The sequence below is a fragment of the Bos indicus x Bos taurus genome, chromosome 13 (genome assembly GCF_003369695.1).
Source record: "Bos indicus x Bos taurus breed Angus x Brahman F1 hybrid chromosome 13, Bos_hybrid_MaternalHap_v2.0, whole genome shotgun sequence".
NCBI classification, from domain to species: domain Eukaryota; kingdom Metazoa; phylum Chordata; class Mammalia; order Artiodactyla; family Bovidae; genus Bos; species Bos indicus x Bos taurus.
Genome location: NC_040088.1, coordinates 13,334,904 through 13,358,723, shown reverse-complemented (window position 1 = coordinate 13,358,723; position 23,820 = coordinate 13,334,904). Strand labels below are relative to the sequence as shown.

The 23,820-nt window shown below is 43.7% G+C and overlaps 1 protein-coding gene across 1 annotated transcript in view; it reads right to left on the bottom strand.

Moving 5' to 3' along the window:
* The window catches only part of CHD6 (chromodomain helicase DNA binding protein 6), a 153,287-nt gene that overhangs the window by 87,674 nt on the left and 41,793 nt on the right, over nucleotides 1-23,820 (bottom strand). Inside the window, exons 6-10 of the mRNA XM_027558527.1 lie at nucleotides 8,599-8,661; nucleotides 7,692-7,750; nucleotides 6,911-7,028; nucleotides 932-1,018; nucleotides 601-735 (exon numbers count right to left, since the gene is read on the bottom strand). Of these exons, the coding sequence (XP_027414328.1) occupies nucleotides 601-735; nucleotides 932-1,018; nucleotides 6,911-7,028; nucleotides 7,692-7,750; nucleotides 8,599-8,661 (462 nt within the window). The remainder of the gene's footprint in view (nucleotides 1-600; nucleotides 736-931; nucleotides 1,019-6,910; nucleotides 7,029-7,691; nucleotides 7,751-8,598; nucleotides 8,662-23,820) is intronic.

Here is a 23,820-nt window from a genome sequence, read left to right as displayed (position 1 = left end):
TTACACCTTAACTGAGCTCTATCCCAATTCCGCCTCTTTGTAATTACTAGGTACCCCATGACATTTCTGCAGCTTGGTGGTAATAAGCCAGAATCAGAAAAACTAACCAATTCAACACATATGGAAAACTTATGTTTTCTCTGCCAAGTCCTAGGGATCTTTTGATAAAGGACAGTTCTTCCCTTTAAGAATATTCTGAGTAAAAGCAAAGGATAAAACCAAAGAAAAGAGATCACTGATGGAGAAAGAGATAAGAAACAGGAAACAAAAACGATACCAACAACTTATGGAGCTTCTTTTCCGAGCCAGGCATTTCTTACACCTTCTATCTTACTGACCCCACTTGACAGCCATACACCAAGAAAACAAAACTCATAACCAAGCTTCTTAAATGTCACATCCATCAAACTAGAGCCCAGACCTAAAGCTGACCCAGTGCTAGCAAAGTGTGATGTGGGCAGAAACATACTCTGAACCCCAGTTTCAATGGGCACAACCAACGGTAAGATGCCACAGAAACCACTCGGGGGAACCGCCTGGGGGACACCCCGGATCATCGCATTACAAGAGACACCCGAAATAGTGACATGGGTACGTTACCACGTGCTTGATTTCGGGGAGCACTTGCAGAGATTCGAATTCTTTAACTTTGGCAGGATCCACGTCCTCCTCCAGTTCCCAAGTGCTCTCTTCGTAGGGCAGTGAGCACCACTTCACCAGGTAATGCGTCACCTCCTGGTGGCAAATGGGAAAGGCACTTAGGATCTTCCTACTCCATTAGAGAAATCGATCCTGTACTGATGACCCAGGAACCCTCCCTATGACACAGCACACCAAGGCCACTAAAACAGAGGCCACGTGTTGACAAAACAAGCAAAACACGAGACAAGCAAGGAAGACGCTTTAGAAGAGTTAAAACAGAAATACCCACCTCTCCGGTTTCTGCATCCTTGGTATGGGCCACCTCTAAGATGCGATCGACCTCCACATAGTCTGGGTTGAACAAGTCTTCGTCAGGCTAAGGCAAACGGGAAAGAAGAGCTAAGAAGTGACTCCCTTCCTGCCGACCCAGCATCCAGTGTTTTATCTTTAAGTGATCCCCCCCACCCTGGGCTCTATCGGGGAATGCAGAATGAAAAGGTCTGCTTGAGTTTAATTAGGTCCCATTTGTTTATTTTTATTTCCATGACTCTAGGAAGTGGGTCAAGAGGATCTAGGTGCAATTTATGTCCAAGACTGTTCTAAGTTGTTCTCTAAGAGTTTTGTAGTTTATGGCCTTACACTGAGGTCTTTAATCCATTTTGAATTTATTTTTGAGTATGATATTAGAAAGTAATCTAACTTCATTCTTTTATGTAAAGCTGCCCAGTTTCCCAAGCACTACTTATTGAAGAGGCTGTCTTAGTAACAGAACACTGTAATGCAATTACATTCCAATAAATTAAAAAAACAACAAAAAAAGGAGGTTTGCTTAAACAAGTCAACTCACCAACTTTTCTCACTGTCCCCAAATCCTGCCCTTCAGGACTACATTTAAAGGCAGAAGCACACCTTGCAGGTTGTACCACGGGTAAGGGTTTCCTATTGGTCATTCCAACGCGTGCATGCTAAGTCACTCAGTCGTGTCCGACTCTTTGGACTATAGCCTGCCAGGTTCCTCTGTCCATGGAATTCTCCAGGCAAGAACACTGGAATGGGTTGTCTTGCCCTCCTCCAGGGTTATTAAGTACTGAGCAAAAATCAGCACAAAGAGGATTTCCAGAGATAACCCATGGAAATCCGGAATGTCAGTTTCTTTTTCTTCTTCACACCAATAACAGTTAATAACTGGATGGATGCATGAGGGGAGCTTCCGGGGATACTGATAATGTTCTATTCCTTGATCTAGGTGGTGGTTACACAGGAGTGTTTATTTTGTAAAGGTTCATTGAGCTGTACTCTTAGGACTTGTTTACAGTTAAATAGACTGTGCTTCCCGCCCCGACCCCCGCCCCCCCCGCCCCGCATAGTGTACTTATAAGAACAGTAATAAGCAAAATATTCAGTGTGTGTCCAGTGCTTTCATGTAAGCCTCTAAACTACTTTATGGCGCAGTAAGTGCTGTAAATACTTTAGAGATGAGAGAACTGACTCAGAGAGGTTAAATATGTCCTGTGGCCAGGGTCCCAAAGCCACGTGGACTGGAACGCCTACCCAGGTCTTTCTTGCCCAGAAGCCCTCCTCCGAACTGCAGGGGTGTTCTCACTGCCCCTTAAGCTAGAAGGCACTTTAGGAGCTATATAGTTTCACCTTCCAATCTATACAGGAACACTTCTTACAGCAACCCTGGCAAATCCACCCTCGGATTCAATTATTCCCATGTTCAGGAATTTATTGCCCTCTGAGACCTGACCCACTGCCAAGACAGCTTTACCTCTGCCTGTTCAGTAGTAGCATCACAATCTTTATCATTATCACTATCAAATTACTGCCTGATTTTCCTCCTGGAACTGTGACTCACTGGAGTGAACTGCTTCCTCTACAGAAGCAGTAGCCAAGTGATTCTCTCCTCTCTATCTAAATACCTCCCCACCCCAGGTGTTCAGTGTTCTTCAGATGCCATGTTTCCAGATCCCTCGGTGATGCAGAGCTAACCTTTGTGGAGCAGTGACCGTGGGGTGGGGACCATGCCAAGCACTTTCGTCAACACTGTGTCATTTAATCCTCCTGGGTATCGTGAGGGTTAGGAGGATTTCTGATTTACGAAAACAAAGGATGCTGAGTGCAGAGGAGCTATTCAGTTGGCCCAAGGACGTTCAGCAGTGCGTGGACACCTGTGGGTGTGGGTGCTGGGGGGCGCCAGCACTGGGCGTTCACTGTCCACCTTTGCTCTCGATCACTCAGACATGCTTCTGCCCACTGTTAACAGTCCTCCCCCAGCTGCCCTCAGGCTTTACAAAGTCTCTCACTGAATCCCGGTACCCACATCAGCACAATACTCAGAAGAGAACAGAGCATGGCAAGCAGGGTGCCATCTAGGATTACTGGCACCTTTTAAGCCCCACCCTACTCTTGCTGCTGTTGTTCAGTCGCTCAGTCTGAAGCAACTCTTTTGTGACCCCATGGACTGTAGCCCACCAGGCTTCTCTGTCCATGGGATTTCCCAGGCAAGAATACTGGAGTGGGTTGCCATTTCCTTCTCCAAGGGATCCTTCCAACCCAGGGACCGAACTTGTGGTCTCCTGCATTGGCAGGCGGACTGTTTACCACTGAGCCACCAGCTCTTGGTTCAGAGTAAACTTCGTCCCTTGAGCTGCCATCCAGTCATCTTCCCTACTCCAAAGTTGTAAAGATCTTTACAATACCAATGTGAGCCATTACATTTACTTATTGCCATCTGCATGATTTAATTCATCCTTGCCTGTCCAGGTGAACCTGAACCTGGATTCTGTCATTCATTCTCCCAGTGCTGGGTCTGGTGCTGAGGAGTCAGGGGTTAACAGGTCTCCAGCCCCGTGGGGTGTGGGAAACGCTCAGCCTTCTAGCCTGACTCTCCTTTACACGTGCCCCTGGCTATCTTATAAAGCAGTTGGAAGTAATGTGTATGAAGAAGCTCTATTCAGAACTAGGTTATTATTTACAAGAATATCATTTATGCAAGTTATGAGTAAAACTGTCGACCAGGTCAAGACTGAAGACAGCGTTATAGCAACTACTTCCCAATTTCCCTTCCTCTCATAGTGGCCTCCAATCTCCTCCCGTAACTGTCCATTCTCACCAGGGTCTCACCAGGGACTCCCACTATGGTATTTCTACACATCCTAACACAGTTTTCTCTTTCAATACCCAACCAAGGGAAGAAAAAAAAAAAAAAAAAAAATCACTCCCTTGGGCATAAATCAGAAACTAGACTCATGGGGCTTCATAGACTGCATTGAGGAGTCTGGACTTTATTCCAGGGAGACAGGAATGCTACAGGGTCTAAGCAGGCAACCCTCCTCACCAAACCCTCCTCACCAGCCTGGGCACAGCCAAATGGTGACTGAGCACAGAGCCTGCGTCTGGTGTCCTAGAGGGAAACACAAGGAAGGCGAGGCCCTGTCTGTCTCACAGGGCTCAGAATGGCAGACCCAGACCTGTAAACAAGTCGCTACGCTGCAAATCCTCGCTAAAACAGAGGTGTGAGTGCGATGTTCTGGGAACCCAGGGAGAGCGTCCAACAGGGCTTCAGGACGGCTTTTCCAATTCCAGCCCTTCCTTTCCCTGATGCTCTATCAGAGGAATGATGCCATAAAAAACAGTTCTCACAGGCTTTACAACGAGCCTGGAGAGGCCTGGGGCCAAACGTTGAAGCTAAAGAGAAAGGAGTCCATATTGGGACAAAAAGAACACTTACTGACACTGTCCTAAAATAGGTTTTTGGCATTTGTGGGAAAAGGAGCACCATGCGAACAATGAACTGGTAAGTTATGTGTGGCAGTTTGCTATGATTTGATGGCATCTTATTTGTGACTACATTTAAAAAATAATTTATATTGTTTTTTCTTCGTAAGTTGTCTGTATAAGATTGAAAAATTACATGTTAAAGAAAATAGAAATCACCACGATCCTACTGAATAGAGAAAATTAGGTCAGTGTTTTTACATAAACTCAGACATTTTCTATGCATTTTTATGGTGATTCTTTGCCCCTGCACACCCACCTCCCACTCTCACCCCCAATGCTGGGAAAGATTGAAGGCAGGAGGAGAAGGGGATGACAGAGGATGAGATGGTTGGATGGCATCACTGATTTGATGGACATGAGTTTGAGCAAGCTCCAAGAGATGGTAAAGGACAGAGAGGCCTGGCATGCTGCAGTCCATGGGTTCCCAAAGAGTTGGACACAACTAAGCGACTGAAGAACAACCATTCCCAAAATGGAACTCTCACATGCTGTAGGAGCCTAACGTTTTCAATTAACAGTAGTTTACAACATTAAGCCCCTTCCTATTGACATTAATAACCGTCCTCCAGTATCACTTTTACTAGCTGCGCAGTACTACACTCTGAAATGTATCATAATTTAATAGTATTTGTTACCTAACATTATGCTTGTTTTCAATTTTTCACCAACATAAACTGTTTATCATAGCTAAGTCTTTGCTCCAAGATCTGATAGTTTCCTTAAAAATAAATGATGGAATTAGAACTGCTGGGACAAGGGCTATGCAGATATTGAGGCATTTGACATATGCTGTCAACCTGCTCTCCTGAGAGGGCATCCTAGGTTATGCTCCCAAGCTGCGATGACAAGAGGGTCTTTTCCACACACCTTCACCAGCAATGGATGATGCTTACTTCTAAAACCTTCCAGTATCTGGTAAGTGAAAACTACAAGATTTGCATTTCTTTGGCTGCTAATGAAATTGATTACTTTTTTTTTTGGTATGATTAGTAAATAATTTCCCCCCCTTTCCTGAATTCCCCAATAATCTGTCCATTTTTTTCCATTTAGGATTTTGTACTTTTCTTTTTTTCTTAATTTTTATTGGAATATGGTTGCTTTACAATTTTTAGTTTCTACTGTATAGCAAAGTGAACCAGCTACACATATACATAAATCCCCTCTTTTTTTGGATTTCCTTCTCAGTTAGGTCACCATAGAGCACTGGGTAGAGTTCCCTGTGTGATACCATAGGACCTCATTAGTTACCTATTTATATACAGCAGTGTATGTCTGTCAATCTCAGTCTCCCAATCCATCCCACTTCCCTGTATCCACATATCTGTTTTTTATGTCTATGTCTCTATGTATTTTCCTTTTTGAATTATAAGAGCATTTTTTATCATTAAAGCTTTTGTCATATGTATATGAGTGTGTATCATGTCTGTGTCTATGCAAATGTAAGTAAGGTTTCCATACTGGATAAGAATGCATGCCTTATACGTAGACGCATGGAAAGTTGCTTTAGTCGTGTCCGACTCTTCGTGACCCTATGGACTGTGGCCCGCCAGGCTCCTCTGTCCATGGAATTCTCCAGGGAAGAGTACTGGAGTGGGTTGCCATGCCCTCCTGCAGGGGATCTCCCAACCTGGGGACTGAACCCGCACCTCTAATGGCTCCTGGCAGGGAGCTCTTTACTACTAGTGCCACCTGGGAGGCCCAAAGTGAAAGTGCCCGTCACCTCTGACTCCCCGTGGGCTACTGTAGCGCATCAGGCTCCTTTGTCTATGGGATTCCAAAGTGAAAGTGCCCGTCACCTCTGACTCCCCGTGGGCTACTGTAGCGCATCAGGCTCCTTTGTCTATGGGATTTCCCAGGCAAGAGTACTGGAGTGTGTTGCCAGTCCCTTCTCCAGGGGATCTTCCTGACCCAGGGATCAAACCCAGGTCTCCTGCATTGCAGGCAGATTCTTTACTGTCTGAACCACCACGGAAGCCCAGTTGTATGTAGGTATGCATGGATACAGTTAGGAAATACATATATGTATATATGTACTTACTTTAAGATTTGTGGTTATTTTCCAATTTATAGACACTAAAGATGTTCTGATATCCAAATCCATCAATCCTTCCTCTTACTACACTTAGAAATTCCCAAGTTGATATATTTATTTACTTATTTTCTAACATTTTGGCTTTGTTTCTATTTTACACCCAAGCATTAATTCTTGGAATTACCCTTTTGGGGAGGGGGAGGAAGGAAATGAAAAAATTGTGAACACATTCCTTTTGTCTAGAATGTAACCAAGATGCAGATCCTTAGGAGTTATCATTTGTAAAGTTTGAGCCTTATTCCATTTTCTTTGACTTAAATCTGGACAACTTGCATCTCAAATCAGGGCACGCCTAAGCAATAGATCTGCATGGGACTTCGACTTAAAGAAACTTAAACCTGGGATCTAATACTGCAGGAAAAGCAGTGATCAAATTAATAAGTAACGCTTCACCTCAGTAAAAATGTGCTTCATCTGGGCTTGCTTATTCCTAAATCGCTTGATCTTCTGTGCGATGCGAGGGTCCTTTTCGAGTTCTTCCATTGTGGCCCATTTACAGTGTAAGTAGGAACTATCCAAAGACATACAGATTGTGAGACGAGTGTAGAACCAGCAAATAATCAGACTTTAAAGTTTCAGTAACCAGGGTGACCATCTACCATAGCAGCAGCTGAGTGGCTTGCTGTGGAACCGCCGGAGACTGGACTTAGAAGGGCCTTGCCCTTCAGGACAAAAACTGAACCAGGACAAGACAGCAATTCCAAGCAACTGGTCACTCTGTGGCTTCTAGAGAAACTGGCTCACAGTTGGAGGCAGGGCAGGTATAGGGAGGCTAGCATTCATGCACATTAGTAAGTGGGCACAAGCAGAGAAAAAAGGGAAAATGCAAGAGAGCAGAAAAGTATAGGCTATAGGACTGTGATTCTCCACATTGTGTGCAAACAGGAACCGCACAGGGAGTTTTTAAAACACGTCAACCCTTGGGAACTACACCCAGAGAAGGAGTCAACCGGCCTTGAGGGCAGCAAGGGCTTCAGTAGTTTTAAAAATTTCTCCAGGTGACTCTATACACAAAGTTGGGCACTGCCCCCTAAGGTGAACTTGAGCCAACTGAGGTCTGTGAGTCACACATTAGGGGCCATTCTTGGAAAATATAGAAGATAATGATGGGATGAGGGAAAGACATTTTAGTCATATAACATCCAAATACAAAGAATACATTAAAGAGACGTACAAATTTCTATACTTGACGTAGAACAGCTCCAGGTCGAATGGGGGTTCTCCCGGGTGGACCTGTAACCCAAAGCAAGCCGTTATCAGCCTAGATCCCTGTGGACCATTCTTAAGTACCAGATGAGAAAGGTAAATCAAGTGCTCCTTCTTGATTTAGAACATGTTTCTCGAGGATATTTGTATTTTACCAGGTCGGGTTTTTTTGGCAGCTCTGGAGCAGACTTTCTAAAGGCTGAACACACAGCTAAGCTATAACGTTAAAAAAAAAAAAAAAATCCTCCTGGTGTCACTGCGAGATCTGGGCTAGGAGGGCACTCAGCTGAAAAACCCCAACTGGCCCAGGGCTCTGAGAGCTGCTGTGAAAGTGAGAACATGCATTTCCAGTGTCCCTGCCAACCCGTCCTACCCTCCCCCGACCCCCTGCTTGTTCCCCACACACTCCAGAGGGGTTCACTCAAAGCGAGGAAGTCTCATAAATCCTCAAGGTAAAAATGAAACCATGCTCTCGCTGACACTATGTTCTTATGCTCTATCACACCAGGGATTTTCTCTAGAAGTTCCCTATGACAGCCCTGAAGACATGGAAAGGAAAAGGTGTTTGCACTGGGAGTCTTTCCCCATCTCTTCTTCTTGGGTCTTTGATGACTTTCAGTGAGCTGTGGCAACTAAGAGGTCAATACCTATCAGTAGGATCACAGGGAAGAAAAACATCAATTTGGGTCATACTCAAATATTTAAGAATTTCATGTCCTAAAATCTTCTACAGAGGTAAACCTAAGTGTCAACTAGCCCAAAAGCGCTTCTGCCTAGCTCTCGGTCCAGCTGAGAAGGACCATTCCAGAGACATCTTTTAACAGAGGGTGTAATGTGCGCTAGAGACACACAAGCCAGAAACATCAGCCACCAACCTCCTGGACAGTCTTAGATGCCAGGATCTTCTCAATGATGTTTGCGTCATCTTCTGGAGGCTCCTGAAGACAGAGGTGAGAGAGAGAGTGGATTACTGGCACCACAGAAGCCATGAAATAATTCTACAAGAAATGCTACAATAGATACTACTTGGTCCAAAGGTTCACCTTTGAGTACAGAGGCCTCCATCCTGCCAGCTCAGAGTGATGCAAAGATGGTAGAGTCTAACCTCTGTGCACGATCCTCCCACTTCCCCTCCCACGTGAGCAGGGAAGTTACTCTGCTTTGCAGATTCTTGACTTCAGAGCTGCCTTTAGCATTATTAAAATTGGTCCTGGGACCTCCCTTCTCTGCCCAAACTGCTTACATGTTACTGCATAAAATTTTCAGAAAAGCGTAATATGAAAGAGTCTGGGGGCTTCAGAAGCAGAAGGCCCCAATTCTGACACCTTCCAGCTGTTGACTTTGGGCAAGTCAATTAACATCTCTTAGTTTCAAATCTATTAAAATAAGAATTAAAAATACATATCTCCCAGGTTACTGGGAGGATAAGATGGCATGTGAAAACATTTTTTGGACAGTAAGCGTTAGGCAAATGTGATAAGATGGCATGTGAAAACATTTTTTGGACAGTAAGCGTTAGGCAAATGTAAGGCAAAACTATTCTCTACTAAATGGTATCACTGTTCCCCTCTGTACCTGGAAATCACTTTCTGTTTTACTGATCATCCTTTGACTACAAATCCCAACTGGAAACAATTTAATTACTTCCTTTCTACCCTAGATACACATCAACATTTTCTAATCTCCAGGAAATCTCTACAGAGGAGTACTTGATTTTAAAAAAAATTTGCATTTAAAAAAACAACAAACTTGGGACTTCTCTGATAGTCCGATGGCTAAGAGTCTGTACTCCCAAAGCAGGGAACCCAGGTTTGATTCCTGGTCTGGGAACTAGGGCTTCCCTGGTGGTTCAGATGGTAAAGAATATGCCTGCAATGTGGGAGATCCAGGTTCAATCCCTGAGTCAGGAAGATCCCCTGGAGATAGGAATGGGACCAACTCCAGTATTCTGGCCTGAAGAATTCCATGGACAGAGGAGCCTCGTGGGCTACAGTCCATGGGATCGCAAAGAGTTGGACATGACTCAGTGACTTTCACTTTTTTTCCTCTCACTGGGAACTAGATCCCACATGCTGCAAATAAGAATTCACGTGCTACAACTAAAGATAAATAAAATTAAACAGAAATTAAAAAATAAAAATAAAATAAACAATAAACTTACAAAAACACTCCTGTTAAATGTTCTTCCTAAGATTTCAGTTGAGCAGTTTTATTTCAGTGGTTTCAACTGCACTATATGACTTTTCCAGATCTAGCATTTATCACAACATGAGACTTAGAACAGTGCATGAAAAGAACACACCCCCCAACTCTAACTCTCAGAATAACTAGTTGGGTTCCTTCTCAGGACTTTCCAAAAGGATGATTTGTGCTGCATTATCATTGCCTTCAGTCTACCCATTCTAGGGCTCAACTATCCCAAAGTCACACCGTTACAGAAAACATATTTTCTAAGAACTTAAATCAAGCTTTTCCCAGAAAACTGATAGTAAAAAAAACGACAAGCAGGGCAGATGGTGGAAGAGAAGTATGGAAATCAGCAGGCGCTGACAGATGCTCCCAAAGGCTACGCATATTCATTATGTCCCCCTGGACACATGGCATTGTGAAGTTAATCTAAAATGACAAGTCTTTTCCCACTGCTCAACCGGAAGATCAGTGAACTGGGGCTGGATACAGACTCGGCTTTTGATTTCCTCTAAGTATATTTGCTCTGCTTGATTCTTATGCACAAGAAAAGGAGGCGGCGGCAGTTCACAGTGGGTTGCCGTCTTCTCCCATCACGCTAGCCTGTAATGGCAGGGATCCTTATTTGTTTTACTCACTGGTGTAGCTAGATACCTTGAGAAAGCCAGACAACAGTGGGTGATCAATGAATATTGGTTGAATGCTAAATAACACAGAAGACAGATGGATTACAAAGGAAAGATAAAGGGTTATTCTTGATCTATATCATATAATTAAAGCCTCCCTCTTTTTCCATATACCTGGACTTAACTTCTCTTGTCCAGATGGCTACCAGTGAAGGGCCCAAACTAGATGTCCTTTCCTGAGCAGTAAAATCACAACCCCAATCTTGCAGCCAACAAACAGAGCTTGGACTATGACAAGTGGACAGCAAGCAAAGGAACAGGGTCCGGGTTAAAGGAAACTAGATTAATGACCCGGCTTCCTTCCTTACCACTTCATTTCCTTCCTAAACTTTCCCCGTTATTTACTGCATGTCTTTTGAGTTTACGTACTGGTCTTACAGAAATAAATGCGCTATAGTCTTCATCGGGGAACGGCCAGGCACACCCACACAAGGCTGTAAGTGACTGAGGTATGGCATACATACAGCATGCAGAGATCTCCAGCATACAATTATCGACGTTTTACATGTACACATATACAGTGAAGTCCCCCCGAGATAAAGTTATATTAAATTTTCAACATTCTTGGAAGATCCTCACGCCCCCTTCTAGACATGACCACTCTTCAGACTTCTACCACCATTGATTAGTTTTGCCTGTTATTAAGTTTCATGCAAATGGAATCATATAGCATGTGGTTTATTCTCCTGTATCACTGTGCAGTATTTTACTGTATAAATTATTTACCCACCACTTATTTATCCATGCTATTGCTAAGGAATATTTGGGTTGCTTTCAATGTTCATATAAATGCACTCGCTTACCTTGGATATATACACAGGAAGGCAATCGCTAGGTTATGAGGTTGGTTATATGTTTAGTTTTGAGGGATACTGTCAGAACTTTTTCCAAAGTAGTTGCAACCATTTTTACATCCAGCAGCAGTGCATGGGAGTTCTAACTGACTTGATATCACGAGTACTGAAAACTTCAGCCATTCCAATGGATGTGTACTCAGTTCAGTTGAGTCACATCTGACTCTTTGCGACCCCATGGACTGCAACACATTAGGCCTCCCTGTCCATCACCAACTCCCGGAATTTACCCAAACTCATGTCCATTGAGTCAGTGACGCCATCCAACCATCTCATCCTGTGTTGTCCCCTTCTCCTCCTGCCCTCAATCTTTCCCAGCATCAGGGTCTTTTCAAATGATTCAGCTTTTTGCATCAGGTGGCCAAAGTATTAGAGTTTCAGCTTCAACATCAGTCCCTCCAATGAACACCCAGGACTGATCTCCTTTAGGATGGACTGGTTGGGTCTCTTTGCAGTCCAAGGGACTCTCAAGAGTCTTCTCCAACACCATAGTTCAAAAGCATTAATTCTTCAGCACTCAGCTTTCTTTAGAGTTCAAATCTCACATCCCCTCCTTAACTCACATTTCCCTGATAATTAGAAGGTGCTGAGCATCTTTTCATATGCTTATTGGCCCTATGAGGCTTCTATTCAAGTCATTTGCCTATTTTAAAAATCGTTCTTTTTTTTTTTGTCAAGAATTCTTTATATTTGCAAGTTTATATCTTTTTGTATTTCTGAATGAGTCCTCTGTTATGATCTATACTTTTTCTATCAATCTATAGTTTGCCCTCTCAAACTGTAGATGTGTCTTTTGATGAAGAGAAGTTCTCTATGATTCACCTTTCTTTTCTCTTTTGTATTTTTATGTCCATTGAACGAATCTTTGCTGCCAGCAAAGCCACAAATAAGCCACATACATAGTTTTAAATTTTCTTATAGCCACATTTACGCTGGGAAAGGTTGAAGACAAGAAGAGAAAGGGGCGACGGAGGATGACACGGTTGGAAGACATCACTGACTCAATGGACGTGAGTTTGAGCAAACCCCAGGAGAGAGAGAAAAACAGGGAAGCCTGGTGTGGTGCAGTTCATGCGGTCACCAAGAGTCGGACATGACTTAGTGACTGAATGACAACAGTAGCTGCATTTAAAAACAGATGAATTTGATTTTCACAATATTTTAATTAACATAGCCAAAATATCATTTCAACATGCAATCAATATAAAACTATTAATGAAATAGTTTACATTCTTCTTCTCATACTGAGTCTTTAAAACTCTATTCTGTACTTTGTTGAGCACATCTCATTTCGAACTAGGCTATTTCAAGTGCTCAGAAGCCACATACAGCTCTATTTTTGGCCCACTGGTCTATGTGTTCTTATGGCAACACTACCCTGTCTTCATTTTTGTAAACTGATTACAAAGTATGGATTGTAAGTCTTCCAACTGGGTTCTTCCTTTTCAAGATCACCTTGGATAGGGTAGATCTGTAGTTCCATCATCAATTTCCAACAAAAAAGCACCCTGCCTAGATTTGGACGGGGACTGAATTCCAGATAGCTTAATTTTGAATACGTGCGTGTCACATATCACTCCATTTACTTAGGGCTTCTTTCATTTGTTTCAGCCACGTTTTTCATACAGAGGGCTTATGTATCTTTTGAGAGTTACTTCAGGGTATCTAATACCTTGACAGTATCATAAGTGGCATTTTACAATTTTCCATCCCTGATTTGATGTTGCTAGTTTATAAAATAAGTATACTGTAAAAGGTATATTGTAATATTAGTATATTATAAATGGTGCCAATACATTTGTTTGATACAAGGTTACCATAAACCTTCAGACTTCAAAAAAAAAAAAAAAAAAAAAAAGGCAGCATCTGTAAAATGCAATATGGCAAAGAACAATAAAATAAAGCATGCCTGTATTTCTTCTCCTTAGCGCAGGACCTCCAATGTATTTCTGAATATAAATGAGAATAGTGGAATCTTTTTCTTACTTGCTAATTCAGAGGGAAGGCATTCAATACTATACCATTTAATATAATATTAGCTGTCAGTTTTTATCTAGTGATTTATAAGATATTCTTTTAGTATCTGGTTTCTACAGTTTAAGATATGCCTAGGTATGGTTTTCTTTTGTGTGTTTTTCCTGCTTGGGGGTTACCTAACATTGAATCTACTGATTGATATCTTCCATCAGTTTGGGGGACTTTTTGGCTCTCCACTGACCCAGGTTTGATCCCAGGGTGGAGAAGATCTCCTGGAGGAGGAAATGGCAACCTATTCCAGCATTCTGGAGAATCCCATGGACAGAGGAGACTGGCAGGCTACAGTCCATGGGGTTGCAAAGAGTTGGACATGACTAAGTGATTGACCTTTCCTTTTCTACATCTAGGATGCTAATCAGAGCATCAGACCTTTTCCTGCATCCCAGTGGTCTCTATGCATTTATGCTTTGCTCTGTTCTTTCCATTCATTTTTCTGTATGTCAGTTTAGAAATTTTCTACTGATCTGTCTTCAAAGTCACTAATCTTATCTTCTATTATATCTAATCTGCTTTTAAACTTACCTATTGTGGTATGAATTTTACAAATTTTCAGTTTTACAGCATTGATCTGATTCTCTTTATAGCTTCAATTCTCTGTTGGAATTCTTTACTTTAAAACTTATTTTGTCCATCATTTTCTCTATTTTCTTTAAATAGAGGATTACATTAATCATAGTAATTCAAAAAAATTTTTTTCTACTAACTCCATTATCTGGATCATCTGGGCTTTGCTTTCATTAATATTCCTGATTGTTAGTCAATTTCCCAGCCTTTTCAATGTCTAATAATTTTTTATTGTACGGTGAATATTGTGAACAAAAGAATCACAGCAGCTCCAAATGCTTCCTATTTTCTCCTTGATGAACAGGGAGAAGGAATGGGTCCCACTGGTCCAGTCCAATCAGGCTCTGTTGGGTCAGGACTGGGTCACCGTTCTGTTAAGACTCAGTCCATCTCTTGTTTGATCTATTCCTTGAGAACAAATGCCCACAGTCACTTGACTGTAAACTTGGCAGGTCTTTTTACTCCTCAGCCTTGAGTTTTCCAATCCCAAGCAGGTTAACAATCTCTCTTAAGGGAGATTCAGTTTTGTTTTGCAGTAGATCCATCCTTTCAGTGAGATTTTATCTCCTAAATAATGCAAGACTGTGAGATTTCAATTTGCCTTCTGGTTCGGCCACCCACTTCTTGTACTACCCCAGAACTCAGCAAATGTCGCCTGTGGAAGGCTCCTTGCTTTGGGGATTCCCCTAGTTCCCAATCATTTCATCAGCCCTGCATAATCAATCACCAGCAGGGTCAGATGTTTCTCGTCAACCCAGAGCAGGTCTCTGTTTGGGCCCAGCCTGATACTCAGCCCCTGCCCGGAATTACAGAATACATCCAGAGAAGAAAACAGTCAGCAACGGTCAGCTCATCTAGGGAAGAGCTCTTCTCCGTCTGGAATTTTAGTGCATCTCATTCTTACTGCTTCCACAGCTATCTGATGTCTTTAAAAATATGTTCTTTGCAAGTTACCTTTTTCTTCCCCCTTGCAGCGAGTGTTGGCCTGCCATGCCCAACTATTTCTTACCTGAAAATAGAATCCTCCAACGCTAACTCTTATTTCTGCAGTTCCCTAGGGCCTAGTTGTGGGGCTTTCTTTTCTATCTATATTCATTCTCTAGGTGATCCCATCCAGTCTCATGGTTTTAAACACTGGCTATATGTGTCTTGCCTGCCATATTTATTTATCCTGGGCTCCCCAGGTGGTGCTAGTGATAAAGAAGCCGCCTGTCAATGTAGGAGATGCAACAGATGCAGGTTCTATCCCTGGGTCAGAAAGATCTCCTGGAGGAAGGCATGGCAATCCCCTCCAGAGTTCTTGCCTAGAGAATCCCACGACAGAGGAGCCTGATGGACTACTGTCCATATGGTCGCAACGAGTCAGACGTGACTGAAGCACCGTAACTCGCATGTGTGCATGTTGTCCGGACTGCCATAGTTATTTAATCCAGCTTAGAACCCCATAATTATAGACTCCTTTATCCAACTGTTATTTGTCATCAGCACCTGACTATTTCAGAAATATTTCACACTTCAGATGTCCACAAACCAAACTCTTAGTCTCTCAGCCAAGCCACCAACCCTACCCCTTCAAACTACAGTTTTCTTACAATTGAATTAAAAAGAACTCTATCCCTCTGGATGTTCAGTCTCAAAATCCTGTAATTCCCAACTCCTCTCTTTTTGTGCCACATACCCTATCTCATCAGCCAAGATATCCTGTTGAGTTTACCTTTGAAGTATGTTCAGAACCCAGCCATTTCTCACCACCTCCACTGCTTCTACCCTGGTCTAAACCACCTTCATCTCTCACCCAGATTATTCCCAGTCATCTCTTAAGTAATCACTTTGTTACCCAGCCTGTCCTACTGGTCTATTCTCAACACAACTATCAGAATGGCCCCTTCATTTAAGTCATCCTTTTGCTTAAACTGCTTTTCTTTCAACTTGGGAGTAAAACCTAAAGTCTCCCAAAGGTCTTCAGAAGCCCACGGAATGCGTCCCCAGCCTCTCACCTCCTCTGTCACCTTTCAGGTGTCCTTGTCTGTCCCTCATACACACCAGGCACGTTTCCACCTTCAGGACTCTGCTATTCCGTCTGCCTGAAATCCTCTTCTTCCTACATGACTCCCTCACTCCTTTACTTCCTTTAGTTCTTGGATCATACATTACCTTTGTGAAGCCAACACTGATCACCCTATCTAAAATTGCAACCTTCATTCTTGAATTGCGTAACACTCCTATTCTGATGTTTTTTTTTTCCATAGCACTTACCACCATGTACACACTACACAATTTTACTCTTTCCAGGTTGATAACCAGCCTCTCCCAAGTTATTTCTACCCTTTGGAAGTTCTGAGCTTAGCCCTTTGGCCTGACACCCCACGTAGGCTGAAAACCTGGCAAACATCTGGAGGAGGAGATGGGCTGTGTGCATGCAACAGGCTCCCTCCACAAGGGCAGGGACTTCCGGCTCTTTTGTTCCCTGATGTTATCTCCAGCGCTCAGAACAGACCTTGGTGCCCAATAGTAGTAGGCGCTCAATAAATATTTCTGAATAAGTAATGTTAAGAGATTTTACAATGCAACATGGGAACAGCAGTATAGAGCAAGTGCTACGGGCACACAGAGCCAGAGCAGTTGGCCAAATCAGAAGAGGCTTCGGAAACAAGCTACATGTCTATTAGCCTTAGACTTTCATCACTGCCAACTACCTTTCCTACCTACTTCCAAGTCTGAACGAACCAGACTAACAAGCAAGCCTTCACACGAGTGCACCCATGCTGAGATAACCATGGTCTCTCCTCACCAGCAGGTGACTTCAAATAGGCTCTCTCTCTTTAAAAGAATTTTCTTTATTCGACTATATATTTGGGGAGGGGGGCTTCACTGGGTCTTAGTTGCAATGCATGGGCTTTTTCTAGCTGCAGTGACCAGGGGCTACTCTCTGGTTGTGGTGTGAGAGCTTCTCGTTGCAGGGGCTTCTCTTGTTGCAGAGTATGTGCTCTAGAGAGAGTGGGCTCAGAAATTGTGGCCCATGGGCTTAGTTGCCCGATGGCATGTGGGATTTTAATTCCCGGACCAGGGATCAAATCCATGTTCCCTGCGTTGGCAGGTGGATTCTTAACCACTGGACGTCCCTTCAAATAGTCTCTTATTCTTACCTACCATGAAGAGCAGAAAAAGATGGCTTCTGATGGAAAAATGTTGATTTCTCTTCAGTTTTTAACCAGGACCCAATCCACAGAAACATTAACATGTGGATGAAGAAGGCTCAGAACTTTACTCTGAGGGTTAAAAGGATGGAGGGCTTAAAGCATTCTTTGTTATAGAGAAATTTTTAAGTAAAAATTAAGGAATTTGAAATAAAAGTTCAGTTTGCTTTTTGGCACTAAAGAACAGGGGTTAACAATAGAATTAAAAAAAAAATCAATAGTTATCATCAAAATCTGACAACAGATTTTTTTTTTTTTTACTCTATCCTAATAAAAGGGAAAAAAGAGGCTAGTGTTACCAAAAATACACATCAAAGTAGGAAGAAGACTGGAAAATCAGGATTTCTTTTTCCTAAACAGAGACCGTGCATAAGCATGATCATGTGTGTATAAACACTCAGTGTATACAGATACACACAGATATAAACTAAATCTGCTTGCCGAACACACTTCCATAACAGCCATCTGTTCCCAACTTCTTGGAATTTTCTCAAATTATCCTTCAAAGAAGACCATTTTAATTCATTCAATTTCATGTCAGAAACTCATGAAATTAATTTTTTCCCTTAGGGAAAAAATTTTCAACTCACATCACTCCCAACCTCAACCAACCACCTGATTCACTCTATTCAGCTAGAATAAGGAGAGCCTCTAGTGAGACACAACTCACTTTTCAAAACATTAAGTATTTACCAAGTGCCATGGAAGGTCCGAAGTCACATTAAACAAGGTGCCCAGTCTCAGAGGCTTAGCTCTCAGTGGAAGCAAAATAAAACATATTTTTCTGAGAAATGTGCCCGGGGTAAATCCTAATCAGTGCAGTAGTAACCCTAAGTCCAGCAAGAGAGCAGAAAGCATGAACAGCTTGACTTTCAAATAGTGTGTTTTCTTTCAATTGGGCATTAAAGGATGCTGGCTCATAAGAGGACTGCAAACAGGAAGGAAAGCTGAAACGTGCCCATGTGATGAAAGGATCAGTATAGCGGAAGCAGGATGCCTATTGGGATACCAAGGAACACAGTCTTAATAGAAAAAAACATTTCACAGAATGGGGAGTGGGGATAAATGAGAACAGAATGTGGCCACATTCCTTAGAAGAAAATCAGGCAGGAATTTTGATCTAAAACAGGAGTTAACAGGCAAAATCACCTTAGATTCTTGAGTGGGACACTGAGAAAAGCCAAAAACTGCCCTGGGAAAATGAGAAAATGGGGAAATGAACCTAGGAATGGAGTGCGAGGGACAGAGGCCTGGGGCAGGGAATGACAAAGGTGCAAACCGCAGCTGTCTGAACACTAAAAGCCTCAGCAGGACTGGTGGCCAGGAGCAGCCAAGAGGAAACAAAGACAGGAGACACTCGGAGGAAAGACCCGGGGTGGGAAATGGTGCTGTGGCCGACGAAGAAATGGAAAGAATGAAAACCATCCTCCTGGGCCGAGTGGGACGGCAGCCTAAGTCCTGAATCACCCGGGCTGGTGCAGAGCTGCAGTCACTCTGCCCCGGGCCTGCCCGTGGCAGTCAGGGCTGGGGTGAGAAGAAGGCAAATGCCAGCAGGAAAACAGGCCAGTACAAAGAAGTGGAGGAAACAAGAGCCTGAGAAAGAAAGAAAAACACCTCATTCTCATCTTTCTAATCCAGGAGTTAAGAATCGTACCTGTTTCTACAATGTTTTAAGCATATTTATTCATTCGATTCAGTTCAGTTGCTCAGTGGTATCCTACTCTTTGCGACCCCATGAATCGCAGTACGCCAGGCCTCCCTGTCCATCACCAACTCCCGGAGTTCACCCAGACTCATGTCCATCGAGTTGGTGATGCCATCCAGCCATCTCATCCTCTGTTGTCCCCTTCTCCTCCTGCCCCCAATCCCTCCCAGCATCAGAGTCTTTTCCAGTGAGTCAACTCTTTGCATGAGGTGGCCAAAGTACTGGAGTTTCAGCTTTAGCATCATTCCTTCCAAAGAAATCCCAGGGCTGATCTCCTTTAGAATGGACCGGTTGGATCTCCTTGAGGTCCAAGGGACTCTCAAGAGTCTTCTCCAACACCACAGGTCAAAAGCATCAATTCTTCGGCACTCAGCTTTCTTCACAGTCCAACTCTCGCATCCATACATGACTATTGGAAAAACCATAGCCTTGACTAGACTAGATGGACCTTTGCTGGCAAAGTAATGTCTCTGCTTTTGAATATGCTATTTAGCTTGGTCATAACTTTTCTTCCAAGGAGTAAGCATCTTTTAATTTCATGGCTGCAGTCACCATCTGCAGTGATTTTGGAGCCCAAAAAAATAAAGTCTGACACTGTTTCCACTGTTTCCCCATCTATTTCCCATGAAGTGATGGGACCAGATGCCATGATCTTCGTTTTCTGAATGTTGAGCTTTAAGCCAACTTTTTCACTCTCCTCTTTCACTTTCATCAAGAGGCTTTTTAGTTCCTCTTCACTTTCTGCCATAAGGGTGGTGTCATCTGCATATCTGAGGTTATTGATATTTCTCCCGGCAATCTTGATTCCAGCTTGTGCTTCTTCCAGCCCAGCATTTCTCATGATGTACTCTGCATATAAGTTTAATAAGCAGGGTGACAATATACAGCCTTGATGTATTCCTTTTCCTATTTGGAACCAGTCTGTTGTTCCATGTCCAGTTCTAACTGTTGCTTCCTGACCTGCATATAGGTTTCTCAAGAGGCACATCAGGTGGTCTGGTATTCCCATCTCTTTCAAAATTTTCCAGATGTTAAGTACAACTGAATGCATGTCTTTATGTTACTTACTACCCAATGTCAAGTACTACCTATGTTAAGTGAAAATTATGATCAACTAAAAAGTGACACTTGTTTTTGTAAAAGTTTACAGTGTGATGGCGGGAACAATCAGGAGTGATATTCAGAGCAATATGGCAGGGGCGCTGACCCATCAGTGCAGTTACGGGCTGTGAACAAGTGGTGGGTGGGTTCTGGGGACATCAGGCATAATGAATACACCACAAAATAGAGGAGGGACGTGCCATAGTTTTCTCTAAATAGTTCCTGGGGCTTAATGTACAGTTTACTTTATTGAAGCCTTTTCATGCTGGAGAGATAAGTTAAAAAAAAAAAAGAAAAAGATTACAAGCCCTACCCTAACATGGTTCATGGCTTCGACAAAGGCAAACAAAAACTGGCAGGTGTTTAAAGGACAGTGACAGAGTTAACCGTACTGGAGTGCCATGGGAGACAGAGGAGGGGCACTTACCTCCAGCTTGAGGGGAAGCAGGGAGTTTCCCGGGCGAGGGAACCACTGCGCTCACCTGCCAGGGGCAGGCAAAGACCAGAAAAAGCAGAGGGTACTGTCTGCAAAGACGCAAGAGCGGGCACAAGAGAGCACTGGGAGATGATGCCTCGTTCAAATTCAAGTCCTTCTGTCTCAGTGGCAAAAATCACACAAACCACACCAATTGCAGGAGGCAAAAACTGAGACCGCCTTGTAAGAATCTATATGCTGTAAATGGGCCATAACCGGGCAAGTCTCTGTACCAAGCACTGCCATGGATTTGACAAAGAATAAGAAAGCAGGGAGTCACAGTGAGGATGGGAACATATTTCCCGTTGCCCAGCCAGGGGACTGTCCTCTAGACTTCAAAGCAGGTGTCTATGCTGATCTGCCAGGCCCGAGCTAGAATGAATCATGCGTAAAGACGTTTGCAGCAACTCACCACTAGGCAAGCACTGCTGAGGTTGCGATTTGGGGTTGGGACAGGAGCCACACTAGTGGGCTAAGCATGCCGATAAGACACCACAAAGAAAGCAGGGAGGGAGCAGCGGGGCCTTTTTGGTGCTGACTGCACACCCTTCTCTGCCCCTTCTCTGCCCGTCTGCAAGCAGGCGGACACCCTTCCAAAGGGCCTTGGGAGAAGGATGGAAGAAAAGTCTAATCTTCTTCTACTGGTTTCTGGGCCCCTGGACACTCTGAGGATTGCCTGGAATCCTAGATGAGATCCGTGACTTTTGGGCTTTGTGTTAGTCTGGGAAATCTTTGTTCAGACCTCCCCAGAGACCCCACTATGTAAAACAGACACGAATAGAGGGCTCCATGGAGCACCGACTCGGGTCAGTCGCTCAGTCCCCGGCAGGTGGTTGGGTCTGTCCTGTGGTGTGGAGGCCAGAGCCACATGGCTACCTTTTCTGAACATCAACACCAAAACCACATTTGGGGCCGCTTTCTTTTTTAAATTTAGTCCCAATCTTTGAAGTGTAATTAATGCAGATTCAGATTCTAGCTTATGTTTCACCACATATAAACTCCTTCTTGAATGTACCCTTCATGAGGATAAAAAGAGCCTTGTGAAGATAAAAACTACTGCCCTTTAGGTACCAGGTAGAAGTCAGAACAACAACCGAAATAAGTTAGTGACCTGGGCTGAATGGCTACTAGGAGTAAATAAAACCCCTTAGAGTGCTTTAACTACCAAAGCAACCATAAAATCGCCAAGGAAGGGAAACCCACTGTAAATATTCATTTGACCACACTGGGTCTTAGTTGCAGCACACGAGATCTTTGATTTTCATTGTAAAATGTGGGCTTTCTAGCTGTGACACGCGGGATTTAGTTCCGTGACCAGGGATGGAACCTGCACCCCTGCACTGGGAGCGTCAAGTCTTAGCTGCTGGACCACAGGGCAGTCCCAGGAGACCCACTGTAAAGCAATGTAATCCTATCACGTCAAAGAAGTTTTGCAAGGACTACTTTTAACTACTTGCTTGTACTACTTCAGATTATTATTCCTATTAGGTGTTCTATTCATTAGCTGGATAACCCTGACCCAGAGAGAGACACGAAATCAGTTCTTACACGCTCATCACTGATCCACTGCTGCGATGTAATGCTATGACCTGGATTGTTCTGTGCTTATTTCCTGATTGTTAACATAGGCACAAGGGCCCCTGCTCCTAGCTACTTTCTATGCAGACACAGAGCAAAAGGCTGTGAGAAATTACATGAAAAAGCTTGATGTGGGAGTCAAGGTGGATGGCACGGATAAAAGCATCCTCAGCTCCAGGAGCCACACTGGAGTCCAGGAGGAAGGACAGGCATTTGTGCTGTAGCTGCACAGGCAGAACGTGAATCCTGCCAAGTCAGCAACAGGGACTCCATAACAACAGACAGCCTGTGTCCCAGAATGTGCTGCCGGCCATCAGGCGCATCCCACATGCACAGCCTGCTGCTTCTTTTGCTTCTGCTTTCTGCTCTGCAAACTCCTTGGCTCAGACCTCCTCCTTTTCAACATGTATTCCCACCCCCTCTTCCCTGGTAGCATCTGGGGGTACCACGACTAAATGCTGTCCTCGTCTTCCCTGACACTGTTGCCAGTGGAAATTCCTAAACTGCACAGATGGGCATCGTGCGTCTCTGACTGCCCCAGGCCCCTTGTACAACCTGCAGGAGGAAGGCCAAATACTTTAGCTGAGAGCCAAGGCCTTGCATAATGTGGCTCTCCCTACTACCCCAGGATCATCTCCCATCACTCCTCAAATCACACCCCAACGTCTGACCTAGCTCATTAAACTGTCATATCACAACCTCTGGTACTCAGCAGGCTATGGGGCTGTGGTTCAGGTCGGAAATGCCTCCCCTAAAACCCTGACCTCCCTTTCCTGTCTATTCCTCCTCCAGTCACCATATCCAGCACACACTTCCAAGACCGCACTTAACTCACAATACCAGTGTAGCCATACGCTCCTTCTCCCAGATTAAACTCCCTGGAGGCAGGGACCAAGCCGTGATACTCATCCTTGTGTCCTAGGACCTGGCCCTGCTGTGGGCTCTCCATACACATTTGTAACCCCAGTCCCAACTGTAATGACTGCTTTACGCGATTCCGTTCACTGAGTAGCTATTTACTCCATATCAGACTTCTACATTCTAATGGGAGAGACAAATAAAATGAAATCAGAACGCAATTATAAATTGTAATAAGTGCTATGAAATAAACAAACAGGAGTGAAATAAAGAATCATCAGAGGATTTCCCTGGTGGTCCAGTAGTTAAGACCCTGTCCTTCCAACACAGAAGGCCCAGGGTCCGATTCCTGGTCAGAGAACTAGCTCCCACAGGCTTCAACTAAAGATCCTGTGTGCCACAACTAAAGACCCAGTGCAGTCAGATAAATAATAATTAATTGGGAAAAAAAAAAAGAATCATTAGGACAAGGGGCAAGAGTCTACTTTAAATAAGATTCAAGTGAAGCATGTGGCAAAGAGCATTCCAACCAAAAGGGACCACGCAGGCCAAGGGCAGTAGGTGGGAAAGAATGGCTGATACATGGCTTTAAAAGAGTCAAGTCTTTTGGCTGGAGAATAATGAGAGAGATAACACAAAGTCATGTATCTGGAAAATGAACTTAGGTGAATTCAGGAGAGTATGATGACAGAGGGACCTGCGAGGCCCAGACAAAGAGCCTGAACTTTCAGTTCAGCAGGAAGCCACCTGAAGGACAGAACCTGCAGTTAAAGTGATCGAGCTTATGCTTTGAAAAAGAGCCACAGTACAACTCCATCAGAAAGTCGAAGTGACTGTCCGGTGGAGGCCAGCAGT